Source organism: Halichoerus grypus, chromosome 10 (genome assembly GCF_964656455.1).
Source record: "Halichoerus grypus chromosome 10, mHalGry1.hap1.1, whole genome shotgun sequence".
NCBI classification, from domain to species: domain Eukaryota; kingdom Metazoa; phylum Chordata; class Mammalia; order Carnivora; family Phocidae; genus Halichoerus; species Halichoerus grypus.
In genome coordinates this window covers 125,692,424-125,706,065 of record NC_135721.1, presented here as the reverse complement: position 1 = coordinate 125,706,065, position 13,642 = coordinate 125,692,424, and the positions used below count along the sequence as shown (strand labels likewise).

General features: G+C 50.5%; 1 protein-coding gene and 1 long non-coding RNA gene across 31 annotated transcripts in view; one reads left to right on the top strand and one right to left on the bottom strand.

Annotated features, from left to right (window-relative positions):
• Window positions 1–13,642, top strand: part of ZMYND8 (zinc finger MYND-type containing 8) — a 127,602-nt gene that overhangs the window by 26,697 nt on the left and 87,263 nt on the right. Inside the window, exon 1 of one of the 30 annotated variants that reach the window (XM_078057275.1) lies at window positions 5,655–5,675. The exons of 28 other annotated variants lie outside the window; for them this stretch is intronic. In XM_078057275.1, coding sequence (XP_077913401.1) covers window positions 5,663–5,675 — 13 coding nt within the window. In that variant the 5' untranslated portion in view covers window positions 5,655–5,662. Of the gene's footprint in view, window positions 1–5,654; window positions 5,676–8,232; window positions 8,343–13,642 lie in introns of those variants that run through there. One more of the 30 variants, XM_036069716.2, reaches the window with a different exon arrangement.
• LOC118521278 (uncharacterized) lies at window positions 1,437–9,169 on the bottom strand. The gene is made up of 4 exons (XR_013442074.1): window positions 8,772–9,169; window positions 7,899–8,046; window positions 3,356–3,469; window positions 1,437–1,987 (listed from the first exon to the last, which is right to left on the bottom strand). It is a non-coding gene; the product is annotated as an uncharacterized LOC118521278 (long non-coding RNA).

Here is a 13,642-nt window from a genome sequence, read left to right as displayed (position 1 = left end):
GCGGCCGTATCCGATGGCACAGGTACAGAACGTTCCCGCCATTATAGGAAGACCTATTGGACAGCACTACTCTGTAGCTTTAATATATTGGTGGGTGCTGAGCTGGACGCTGTGGGTGAAAACCTCGTCAGGGATTGGCGTAGCATAGAATATGCTGAATAAATAATTATGACATCAGAGATGAAGTTTTGCTTGATCAGACCCTCCTGGGCCTCTTGTTTTTTCGAAAACTTCTGCCAACAGAGAGCATGGCTGTCTCCCTATGTTCTCAAGTTGGCATTTCTTGTCCAGGCCCCATTGAACTGAGTTTTTGCCAGGCCCTTTGGCATTTTGACACACTGGCTGGAGGCAAATACCACAGGATATGCTGGGCCACCCTCTCCCTGGCCTCCCAAATAAACCCTCTGTTGTAGAATTCATTTACCCGTGCGTCTCTTTGCCTAGATGGTTATGGGCACCAGGTCTGGGTCACCCTGACCACCATGGTGCTGGCGATTTATAGTAGCTGCTTAGTAAGTGTTTTTATTTTTGGGAAAAAAAAATCTCTTCCAAGAAATATAAACTAATTAAGGGAAGAAAATGGATTATTGGATTTTCCTTTCAAACGATAAAGGCAGTGCATCTCTTTGAGACATAGGCAGCCCATTCCAAGGACCCAGAGGGGGTCCCGCAGGACACACCAAGAGGATCCTTGGCTTCCTGTAGGATAGAAATCAAATACAGCCGGGAGGAAGAGAGAGCAGAGTTTACTAAATAGTGTGAGTGATAGATTATAGCAGACTGAATGTGTGGGAGACTCCGAAAAGGAGAGGTGAGCCTCCCTGCCCCTTGGGGTTAGGGGTTTACATTAGAAAGGGGCCCAGGGTAGATGTTCCTTTAGGAATCCGGGGTAGGGTCCCATCAGAGGCATGAGAGTCAGGTGAACAATAGGTGTTATTCCATAAACCACAGAAGGCAGGGGTGTTGATGCCAGTGTTGAGACAGAGATTTGTTCTGAGATTTGTTCGAAGCTAATGTCCTCGAGCTCAGGATCTGGTTCTTCTTAGATGCTATCAGGTTTTGGGGGCCTAGGACGAAACTCAGAGAATGATTCACTTTCTTGCTTCCCCCTTGAGACGGGGACATCACTTCTTTGGTTGACTCAGATGCAAGGTGAAATGAAGAACAGGAGTAATTTTTAGGGGCCCAACAGAAACAGCAGAGAGATGGAGCCTTTTAGTCTCTTCTGCTTCCCTATCTCATTTGTAACAAGCCAAAGTATACAAAGAAAAAGCTAAAAATCTTCTCAAGCCAGGTAACCACTGTTAACAGTTTGATGTATTTTCATTTATCCTTTCTCACCCCCTTATAAAAATATAAACTAACTTATACTGTAGGGGCGAAAAAGTTCTCTCTTCTAGATTCATTGGCTGGTCTAATAATTGATGTCAGACAGATTAACAGGATGAAAACAAACAGAAGTTTATTAATGCATGTTTACATGAGAGAGACCCAGAAAAACGGAGTGACTCCCCAAAATGGCTGAAGCCATCACCTGAAACATACGGTTTTCGGCTAAAGACAGAAGGTGTTGGGGGCGGGGAGTCTGTTAGGGGAGGTCTCCAGGAAAAGCCCAGTGAACAAGGGTCAGGTTGTTATGCAGATTTAAGTCGTTGTCTTCTCCATTGATAAGAGTTCCTAGAGATTTAGTCATTCCCCTTTTCCTGGTACAGCTGGGAAGACATTCTTACAAATGGAGATTTTTCTGATGCATGTTAAATGTCTCTTACAAAAGGGTAATTTCTACTTGGTGTTTTCAGAGCTGCTTCTGTGTTTGCAGTTTCTTAAAAATAACCCACCTGAATTAATCCTTGTGCCAAAGAGACGTATTTTGGGGTGGCCAGTCTTGCTCCCCTGCGGTATCATGATGGGGTTGAACGTCCTAGCAAAGCGTCCCTTAGCTCTTCTCCCTGTATTTGCCTTCTTCCCGTTCTTTGCTTTACTCTGCCTTTAAGAGATTTTCAAGGTGAGACTTAATTATCTTGACCGTTAAGAGTAATGGAGACCTTGCCAAATGGGGAATTTCCTGTTCTATCCTAAGGGGGTGGGCAGCCTGGAGGGTGGTTTCATGTGGAAATGGGGACCCTGTGTGGCCAGATCTTCTGTTTTGTTGTTGTTTTTTTAAGAGAAGGTGGTAATCTGGATTTATTCTAGATGCTGTTTCCCCCAGTTTTAAAATGTTGATGACTAAAATTTTAAACGTTATCACCCAGCTGTGAGTGGACTGAATTCAGTCTGTGGTCCTTCGTTGGGCCACCACTGGCCCAGGCCGTGGCTGTATACTGATGTCCTGGCGATTGCGCCCCATCTAGGTTACTGGATCATCACATCAGCTGTCACTAGGGCCCCCTTCCTAATAAGGCTGACCTGGTTTTGTCCTTCATCTCTTTAACCACCTCCAGTAACCATCCTATCCCCACACAGCAGGTGGGGGGCTGTCATTGAAACCAGGTTGCTATTTCTTGGGTTGGGACCAGAAACACTAGTTGGTGGGAATTGTTCAACACATATGTGTCTTTAGAGTCTAGACTCCTGTCAAGCCTGGTGAGGTAGAGACAGGACAGAGCAGATTTAGGTTCTCTCGACTCAAGCCCAAGAGCGGGATGGAGGGAAGGTGAACCTGCCGAGCCCACACTTAAGAGAGGTGCTCGTGCTCCCCGTGGGTCCTTGCATCCTATTGCGGGGACAGAATCAGAGCATCCAGGCGAGGATTAGGGACGGGTTGAAAAGAGATCCTCAGGCTTAAAAGGGTCTGTTGAGAAAAAGGGCAAAGTATCGGGACTAAAAAAATTTGGTTAAATGGTCATCATAGTGGGGGGGGGGGTCTCCCAGCGGGGAGCGTGTTTTCCCTGGAGAAAGTCATTCCCCCTCTTTAACTCTAGATGACTCAGAGACAATAGCTCTCTGCAAGAAGAATGCAGAGCTGGGAAATAGGGGGCTTGTGAAAACCTCCTGAATTTCCGCCTATGGTTTCTCAGTAATTGTGTTTAGCTGCGTGGACCCATCCTTCTCGGGATATAAATCCTTACTTAATCCCCTCCTTTTGGGGAAATGGGCTCTTTAGGCAAGAAACAAGAATGGCTGAGTCCCTGTTGAGAAGGGAATTTCCTTTGTAGTGCTCTCGTTTCTCTCTTGCGGACCCTGAAATGGCCAGGTCCTCTTTGGTGTCCCCTTCTCCCTTGACTTCACACCCCTCCTGCCTTCTTGGATTGCTGGGAGCCATTTTAGGCCGGGGACAGAGAACGAGAGTTTCCTGTGAGTCAGGGCTGCTGGCACACCTTGGACCTTTGCTAACCCTCTCCTGTTGCTCATTTACCTGGTCAGATGTGTGTCCTTGGGGACACCTCTGAGCCAGGCCCCAAGCCAGGCCCCATGCCACGCGCTGGGCGACTGTAAAGAGTGACAGAAAAACCGAGATCGAGCTCACATTCTGGAGGAGAAACAAAAAAATAAGTGGAATCAGCAAAAGAAGAAAATAATTTTCGATAATTTTCAGCGAGAGATGATTGTAGTGAAGACAGCAAAAGCAACACACACACACACACACACACCCACCCACCCACACCCACACACACTTCAGGATGTTAGGGGGCTGAAGGCTGCTGGAGGGTGAGGTTTGAGCTAAAAGCTGAAAGCTGCCAGGTATGGGAAGGTTGAGCATAGAACATTCTAGATGGAAGTGTCAGCAGTGCACATTTTGTCTTGTGTGAGGCCATTGTGGTTAGGGTTCAATGGATGGAGGAGAGCAGGTAAGCCGGGCCAGATGCATGGGGGCCTCGTAGGTCTGGATAAGCTGTTGGGTGTCTACAGTAAGCTCCTCGAGTGGGTTTTAAGCAGGGGCTGCCCATCTTACTTAGATTGGAAGAAGGCTGCTGTCTAGGGGCATGTGAACTGTCCTGACACTTTGGCGCGAAGGTGGGACTGACCATGAATGGGCAGAAGATGGGCAGGGAAGGAACACCCCTTTGCAGAGCGCTTGCTCAGTGCCAGGCACCACGTAGGCGCGAACCCTGCGAGACTGGACATCCATTATACATTGTGCAGACTGCTAGGAATCTGAGGCCAGCTTTCTCACAGCCTTCAAGAGCCTCATTTGAGGAGGGTTGAGGAGGAGTCAGAGGGAAGTTGTTCTGTCGGGAAGGGTGTGGCGGGGTACTGAGGGCCACCTGGACTGTTGTGCTTTTATCAGGGAGGAAGTCCTGAGCCCTGCAAGGATTTTGAGGCTTGGGGCGCCTGGGTGGCTCAGATGGTTGAGCGTCTCTTCAGCTCAGGTCATGATCCCAGGGTCCTGGGATCAAGTTCCGCATCGGGCTCTCTGCTCCTTGGGAGCCTGCTTCTCCCTCTGCCTCTCTCTCTCTTTCTCTCATGAATAAATAAATAAAATCTTAAAAAAAAAAATAAAAAAGGATTTTGAGGCTTGGTTGAACCTGTGCCAGCCTGAGGACTTGCTGTGAAAGTTTGTGTCTCTCTTCAGTGAAACTTTTTTTTAAAGATTTTATTTATTTATTTATTTGAGAGAGACCAAGAGAGAGAGCGCGAGAGAGTGCGAGCAAGCAAGAGCTGGGGGAGGGGCAGAGGGAGAGGGAGAAGCAGACTCCCCGCTGAGCAGGGAGCCCCAGGGAGCTGGACATGGGGCTCGATCCCAGGACCCTGGGATCATGACCTGAGCCAAAGGCAGCCGCTCAACTAACAGAGCCACCCAGGCGTCCTTCAGTGAACCATTTTTCAGAAACAGACGGGGAAGAGCTAGTCTGGTGCAAATCAGGGTGAAGGTAAGGAAAGAGTTGGGGAAGCTGGTTTGAGCTCTCACAGTAACGGGAGATGCCGTTCGTGCGGCGTGTGCTGTCTCCTTGAATTCTAATAACCCTTTTAGAAAGATTATACTAGCTGAATTAATGTAGGCACAAAGAGACCAAGGAACTTGCCAGAGGATACACAGTTGGCTGGTGGCAGTGCTTGGAATCAGACCTAGTGGTATGGCTGACGATCTCACACGCTGAACAACAGTGCTGGGTCGTCATTGGCCCACAGCAAGCACACCCTAGGTGATAAGAGAATTACAAGGTAGCATGGACAACCTTAGGGAAGGCAGTTGACCGGTGCAGTGAAGGGCCTTGGGGTGGGAGCCAGCTGCATGAGTCACCAGCGTGCTGCGTTGGCCGGCATGCCTTTGAGCACATAAATGTGCTTCTCTGAGCCGCATCTCTCACACGGGTGCAAAAACACCACCCCTACTCAGAGGGCGTTCTTCAGAGGATTCATCAAGTAGCCTCTCAGGAAATGGGCTTTGGCTCAGGTCATGATCCCGGGGTCCTGGGATTGAGCCCCATGTCGGGCTCCCTGGGGCTCCCTGCTCAGTGGGGTGAGGAGGATGATGTACTACTCATGAATCACATGAGCTCTGTTTGAGAAGAAAACAGAGGTATTTCTCTGGCCGGCTACACTCTTTCTTCTGACTTACATCGTTCACAGACTCCTGGTATTTCTCCTGCTCAGCTTTTTTCTATGTGTAATCAATCCGTTTCACATTCTATGTGGAATATATTTTCCATTCATTCTCTTTTGACCAGCCACTTCATTGTGAGCCTGTTTTCCTCTGGGCCTCAGTTTCTTCATCAGTGAAATGGGAATACTCAGTAAGTACCTTCTTGTAGAACCCTGGCCAGGAGTAAATAAATTGCTTGTGTTTAGAACAGTGCCTCAGAGATAAGTTGTCACCAAAAGGCAGCCAGCCGTTATTATTATTATTATTATTATTATTATTATTTTCTCTGTCTTCCCTCCAGGGCGGGGATCGTCCCCTGACAGTTCCCTTGGTAGGCTAGACGTCTGGTAGTTGCTCAGTGACTTTATTTGTTGACTCACTGGTTCCGTTGTTTTCTTCTGTTTGAAATGTGCAGTCAGGGCCACCAGGTGAAATATTAGGCATTATTTTCCTTCTTAATGGATACGGATGCCTCCGTGGGTGGTGTATTTCCACAAGGTTGGACTTGCCTGGCAGCTCATTGGAAGCTTCTTGACACCAGGATTTCTCAACCCCGGCACTATTGACATTTTGGGCCTAATTCTCTGTCGTGGGGCTGTCCTGTGCGCGGTAGGGTAGTCAGCAGCATCCCTGCCTCCCGCCCACTAGATGCCAGGAGCACTCCTTCCTTTTCCTAGTTGTGACAACCAGAAATGTTTCGTGACATTGCCAGGTGTCTCCTGGGGAGACCTCGTGGGAACCACTGCTTTCCGCTGTTCTAAGCACCCGAGCCCCCTCCAAGCGGCTCCTGATGAATGCTGGGGGCATGTCCTGAGCTGTTCCCGTGTGTGCTGGGTGCCGGGGACGCAGATGCAGACCCTGGGACAGAGTGAGAGCTTCATTTTCTCATGGCCACTTAAAAACATTTTAAATAGTTCAATACGTGAACATGTTCAGAAAGAACCGAAGGAGGAGTCCAGCGTCTCCTGATTTCTTGGGTGTTCCTCCAGGCCTTTGCAAACCCAGAGCCTACACAGCCCCAATTTCTTTCACTCAGGTCTATTTCTGGCCTTTTTTCACTTAGATTTTTGTTCCATGCCAGTACTTAAAGATGAGATTTCTTCTTCGTTCCGTTTTATGGCTGCATGACCATTTTTTGCATTTCAGCCTCCTGGTGCTGACATTGAAGTTGCTGCCCATTTTTGACTTCCACAGGCTGTGCCAGTCTGCCGTCCTGTGCCCTCCTGAGCTGGGGGGGTGGGTGGGGGCTTGCACAGGACACGTTCTTAGGACCCCTCACTGATACCCACGCCGCGTTAAGCATCCTTTTGACCAGGGTAATTTGGGCGACATTTTGGGCCTGAAATCCTTGCTGCGTCAAAGGACCACAATGAGCTGGCCGTCGAGGGCCTGTCCCCTCTTCCCCGGTATCTTAGCACTTTCCCTGTCTTCATTGAGGTGACTTCCCGAGAGAGGCCAGCCCCACGCCCAGGGCGTGTGGGGAGCGCCGCCTGGTTACCAGCGGCACCCCTTTCTTCATCTGAGCCTCTTCATTTCCCTTCTCTCAGCGCACTTCTCCGCATCCGCTGCCGCGGGCAGAGTCGCCTTTTTATTTCTGAGTTGGCTCTCTGCGGGCCGCCGTTCCCTGCCACCATTTGAAAGCCACCCACCAGCACCTGAGCTTTCTAGAACCTGAGCTGGGCCAGGGGGTGGGACCAGGCGCAGCCTGGATAAATAATGCAAGCGGTTTCCGCCGCCAGAACCGGCTCCTCCCAGGAGCCCTCCCCCTCGGCCAGCTACGTAGCAAAGGCCAAAGGCAACCGGTTACTCCACACTTTTCTTTGTGGTGACTTGGCAGAGTTAAGGGCCTCAACTATGTACACACGTTGGATGCATGCAGCCTTTTGGGCCTGGGCCTGCTGAGGGGGTGGGTAGGGTGCAGTGGTTTCTGGTCTGAGGTTGGGCCCTGCCTCCCCCCTGCTTTGTGCAATGTGAAAGAGCTTGGCATTCTTGAATCAGGAAATTCCTGTAGAGATGTTGTCGGTTTTCCAGAAGGCCTCATCCCAGCAGAGGGGGAGAAGGGGCTGGGTGGTTGCGGTTGCCTCTAGTTGAGGGCAACACAGTGAATTCATTTGTAAATCAGCCTCTTTTCCCTGGATGGTGGCAATTTCAGTCCTGCCCGGGGAGTTTGGAGGTTCACCTTTTACATATGAATGTGCTGTTTCATCACCCCGTCTGCCTGATTTTCAGGGAGGGGACTGTGAAGGGGAGAAATAGGCTGACACGGGGTAGCGGGAGGATGGCGGGTAGCGGGAGGATGGCTTTCTCGGCTCTAGGAGAGACATGTGAGAAGTAATTTGAAAATTATTTAAAAAAAAAAAAAAGCCCCAAATACCTTCACATACAAACCACCACACTCCCTTCGGGACTTCTCGCTCCAGCCTGCGGGACGACGGCGGTTCGTTGCGTTTATTCCCACCCGGTGAAGTAAATGGTTCTTGGGTGCAGTGTACCAAGGACTCTGAGCTTAGCCGAGCTGCTGGCTGTCGAGGGTGATAAATTAGAGCCGAAAGCCTGGGGACATGAAGGCGCGTCCCCTGCCTCAGACTGCCTAACTGCAGAGAGGTGAGGGTGACCTTGTGCTGGGCCACCTAGTGCGTACAAGACAGGGGCTGGCCTGGTAAGTGGTGACTCTTAGCCTGTCCTCTCTGCTTCTTCCTCCTCCCCCTGGGAGAGGCTGCTGAGGATCCGGAAGCAGGAATGTCTGCCGGGTGAGAGCCTCAGTTTGCTTTCAAAGAGAGGGGAGGCCCTCTGAGCCGCAGAGCTTTCTCAATGGCAGGTAAGCGCCCCTTCCCAGGGTTACCTGTCCCTCGCTAGCTTCGCCTCCGAGGTGCTCGGGATCCCTGCTACAGTGACATTTCCCCCAAGTTGAGAATGACCCCTTTGTTCCACGGCCTCATTTCCGTGGCCAGCCCTTCTTTTCCTGGTTCGAGTGAGAAGTTCATATTCTCAGGCAGGGAGGCCTTGGAGAAGCCCGGCTTGTCTGGAGGAGGCTCTAGCCTGTCTTCAGGGGGGTGCGGTTCTAGATGTTTCTGTGAGTGACCGGATTATTCGTTTTCACTCCTGTGTTCCTCGTGGCTTGGGTATTATCTGCTGGGAGAAAAATGCTCCCCCTTCTCTCTCGTCCCCATCCTTCGCTCCCCATTTCTCATTTCTGCTCTGGGCCTGAGGGAAAGTCCAGGCTCTGGTTTCATGATGATATACTTACTGGCAGGAGAGGGCCCTCTGATTCCTGGGGAGGGAGGCCTGCGTGGGTACCTGCTCTGTCTTTGGGCAGCACGTTGAGAGGATTAACCGTGCTGCGCTTTGCCGTTGCTGGGAGAGCAGCGAGAGTGGTCCTGTTTGAAGTAGGCTCTGGAGAGGGCTGGCAGTGACCGGGAGCGCCGTCCGCGAGTGCCCTCGGAGCCCGAGCCCGCGCAGGCCTCTGCTGCTGACCGTGCCGTCGCGGTTATGGGAGGCAAGCCGGACTGCTCACAGTCCGATTGAACGGCAGAAGTCATGTCCTGGGCTCGGTCCGGTCTCCATGTTAGATAGGCCGGCCGGCGTTTCCGTAACTCTGACCTTAACAGGCTCTTCTGAGCGAACTAGGCCTGGTTTTGCAACGGAGGGGTGGGGAAGCAGGAGGAAGAGGAGCAGGAGGAGGGATGATTGTTGGTTTGAAAAAACAGCTGTCATTGGGGCGCCTGGGTGGCTCAGTGGGTTAAGCATCTGCCTTCGGCTTAGGTCATGATCCTGGGGTCCTGGGATCAAGCCCCACATCGGGCTCCCTGCTCTGCGGCTCTGCGGGAGAGCCTGCTTCTCCCTCTCCCTCTGCCCCTCCCCCCCGATTGTGCTCTCTCTGTGTGTGTGTGTGTGTGTGTGTGTCAAATAAATAAATAAATAAAAAATCTTTAAAATAAAAAAAAAAAAAGAAAAAACAGCTATCATTTGCGGAGTGCTTCCTCTTTGCAGGTATTATGCTGAGAGCTTCCCGTGACTGAACTCACTTAATCCTTTTGTAACTCCTCAAGGTACCCTGGTCTCCATCCTACAGAAGGACAGAGGCACAGCGAGGTTACGTAGCTTCCTTGAGCTGCACTGCTGGGCAGCTGCAGAGCTCCTAACCGCTGTGGCGACCCGGTTTATCAGAACATGTGCTCCAACTTCCGTGTGGGGTGGCCAGCTTGTCCCACGTTGTGTGAGACTGTCCGTCTCTTTTGTGGCCCACGATGCCCGTCTGCTTGTTGAGTGGGTTTCTCTTCATTCAGGCCCTGCAGGCTCGCCGTCCACATCATGAAGGACGTTTAACACCCACAGAAACACACCACAGGGCTGATCCTCCTGGGGAGGTGCCTGGCCGTTCAGCTGGGGCCCTTTCCCTCTCCTGAGGAGACAATTCCCTGTCATGGTGTGTCATTTCCCAGACTCTGGAGAATGTCAAAGGCCGTGACTCAGGTGCCGGATGTGGGGGTGGGGGTGGGGGTGCCTGCCGGGGCCGAGTCTGGCCGGCCTAGGTGGAGATTGGAAGGGGGGCACGGGGGCGAGGGGCGTGGGGGGAGAGGAAATGACCTCGCAGGCCCCCTGCCCCCAGCCTGTTTTGTGGCCTGAGCCTGAGCTAAGTTCTGGTGCCACCATTGGGAGGGGAATGTGCTTCCTGGGGAATATAAGCACCCCACTGACCCTCAGGCCACCATCTGCAGTTGTGGGGGAAAAAGACCACACGAGAGTGTGCTTGTAAACATAGACCCTGTGTGAAGAGGCCATCTTGCTACAGAGCTGAGGCCGGCCTCTCCCCGGCGTGGGGCCATGTATGAGCCTCCTAGTCACATCACCTGGGTTCAAATCCCAGCCCAGCCACTTGTGTCATCTTGGGCAAGTGACTTAAAGGGAAATACACCAAAGGTATTTTGAACAAGGCCCCCCTACGTTGTACGTAATAAGAGAAAGCCTCAGCTGTTAATACTCGTGGCTCAGGAAAGCTAAGAGGCTGGGTTATCTTGAAGTTTGGTGTCCCTTAGGTCAGGGGACATTGAGGAGGGGTGAGCGGGATTATTTCTGGCAGTTCACAAGACACAGGTTGGAGAAGGATCTCATCACATGCTTGGTTCTTAATACCCAGTAGGCCTTCCCATATTATTAAGATTTCACTGTAATGTCACAGGAGGGGAAAGTTCCGCTGTTTCCTGCTCCATGCCAAGCTGTTCTCCTGAGTCACCGCTCTGTCCTTTGCCTGGAGGAGTTGTCCTCCCTTGCCCACATTAACTCCTTCAGAACCAGACTTATTTTGGGGGAGAGGGGTTAGGAGGCAGAGGGTCGCTGGTGGGCCAGTGCCGTAGTGGAATCACAGGCCCTGCTACCTCACAGGACTTTCAGATCAAGGGTGAGCCATTTCCTTGGTGATTCAGTCTACGGTGGCTGTTTGTCATCTTTCCAAGTTTATAGATGAGATGTGTTTAGCAATAAGTCCTCGTCAGAATTAAATCATTAAAGAAGGGAAAAAAACCAACAACTTGACTCAGCTTTCTGGAAAAGGTCCTACACAGGCGGCTTTGTTGCAATGACTACAGCAAAACCCACACCCACCATTCTGTCACCACCCCAGGCCTAGGAGTGGGCAGATTTTTAAGTCAGAATGCTGACCTGCTCCCTCATACTTCTGAAGGACTGTGAATCCAGTTGGTATTTCTCACTTTTTTCCTTAGGAGCCTCACTGAAAGCCTCTGCCTTTGACAGATTTGTCTGTTGCTGGGATCCTGTTCCACTCCTGACCCTTGGATGCGGCCGACAATCTCTCATTAACTCTGGAGGGAGTCTTTGTGTTTGTAGCCAGGAACAGAATTGGGGTTTTTGTGGTTTGCAGGGATTAGAAGGTTAGGGTCCTCTTAGGTATGGGCAGCCTTTGGTCGGACCCCTCCTCGCTGAGCAGGTTGCTGGTTTCCCCTTTGGTTTCCTGCTGGGCTGGGGCAAAATGCTGTCTCTGCCTTATATTGCTTATGTGTATTTCTCCCCTCTCTCCCCTGGAATTAACGAATTTCAAAGTTCAAAAGGGACCCTAAGATCGTCTAGTTCTGTAGTTTTAATCTTTAGCGTTGATGATGCCCTTGGGAAGATAGATTAGGCATGGCCCTCTTCCCAGGAAATTGTGTCCTTGTACAGAACCGTGGCATGTGGTTCGTGGGTCCCTGGAGCACTTTCACGGACTCCCCGTGAGAAGTTCTGGTCTGGTCCCTTCCTGCCTTCTCCCATTTTGCAGACGGAGCCTGACAAGTAGAGAGGCTGGCCTGGCATCTTCTCCTATTTAGCTGTCTTTATTCTCTTGCCTTGCCTTCTTGCTCGGCTTCTGTTTCCTCAGCCCCAGACCAAGCCCGCAGGTGGCGGTGGGTCAGGAGAGGAGATGGGCTTTACCAGTGTGGAACAGGATTCGCTGCACTTGAGAACTTCTATTGCATCCCCCAAACACACATCCTAGAGCACCTGAAACCAGCGTGCACCCGAGTTCTCTGGAGGGCTCCTTAAACCACGGATGGCCAGGCTGTCCTCTAGAGTTTCTGATTTGTAGCTCTGGTGTAGGACCTGAGAATGTGCATTTCTTAAAATTCCCAGGCGGTGCCACTGCTGCTAGTGTGGGGACTACTCTTTGGGATCCATTGTCCCAGGGGGTCTCAGCCACAGGTAGGTAACTTAGGCTGGTCCAACGAGGGGCTGGTGTCCTTTCTGGCTCCCAAAGGCTGGCTAAGTATTGGCTGGACTGTGTTGATCATCTACCATGTTTTCTTGTTCTAGCCCAGTGATTCTTCAGGAGGCTGGTACCACCCCTCTGTGAGTGTTTGGGAAGTACGTGGGGGTGCTTTTTGTTGTCATTGTGTTTGGGAGTACTGCTAGCAGTGAGTGGGAGGGTGCCCAGGTGGTCCTTGCAACGAGGAAAGCTGTCCCTTACAAAATGCATTGTGCTCCATGAAGAAACATGGAAACACACGACTTGTTTTTGTCCCGAATGTGCCCCTAACTTTTTTGCTCATGTGTCTTTGCTCATGTACTTTCTTCTTTAAAAATCTACCCACAGGGACGCCTGGGTGGCTCAGTCAGTTGGGCATCTGACTTTTGATTTCGGATCGGGTCATGATCTCTGGGTCATAAGATTGAGCCCCATGTCATGCTCCACACTCAGCATGGAGTCTGCTTGGGGTTCTCTCTCCCTGTCCCCTACTACCCCCGACCCCATGTGTGCTCTCTCTTAAATAAATACATCTTTAAAATAAATACATCTTTAAAATAAATAAATAAATAAATCTTTTAAAAAAATGTACCCACAAATGAAACAAAACATACCAAATACCAAAAGCTTTGCCCAGTTGCTTTCAATTTTGGGCTGGCCAAGGTGCCATTTCTTCTGGGATGCATCTCCTTGGGGCCCCCAAAACACCTTTCTGTTTTTTTATTTTTTTTTACTAGGCTCCACTACCCAGTGTGGAGTCCAGCATGGGGCTTGAACTCACAACCCTGAGATCAAGACCTGAGCTGAGATCAAGAGTTGGGATGCTTAAGGAGCTGAGCCACCGAGGCGCCCCAACCAGAACACCTTCCTAAAACATGCATATTCTGACACTTGAGCAGGGTTATTTGGGTTTATCAGCTACATGTTGAACAAATCCCAGACTGTGGTCCCTAAGCCTGTGGTGATTGGTCCATCTGGTTGGTGCCATTGTTTATCCTGAATCAGGCCTTCATCATTTGCTCATTCCTGGCTTTGGTTTGCACTTGCTGCTTTTTTATGTGCTACTGACCTTCCTAAATACCTCACTTTAAATTTATTTTGATAAAGTAGTCTATGCTCATGATAAATAAAGTACACAAGGGTACACAGTGAAAAATAATCCCTCCCCCACCTCCTGCATGTTTTCCTCCCCCGAGACAGCCGCTAGTCCCAGTTGAGAGCTCTGTAGTAGTTTTGTGTTCATCTGGGAATGTTCTAGGCTTGTGCAAACTTAGATATCTAACATTGTTTTTGGGGTGTGTCTGTCAGTGTGTTAATGGTGCTAGATATGTGTTGCTCTTTTAACCAGATGCAGCAGCTTGGAGATAGTCACGCATCTGTTTGCA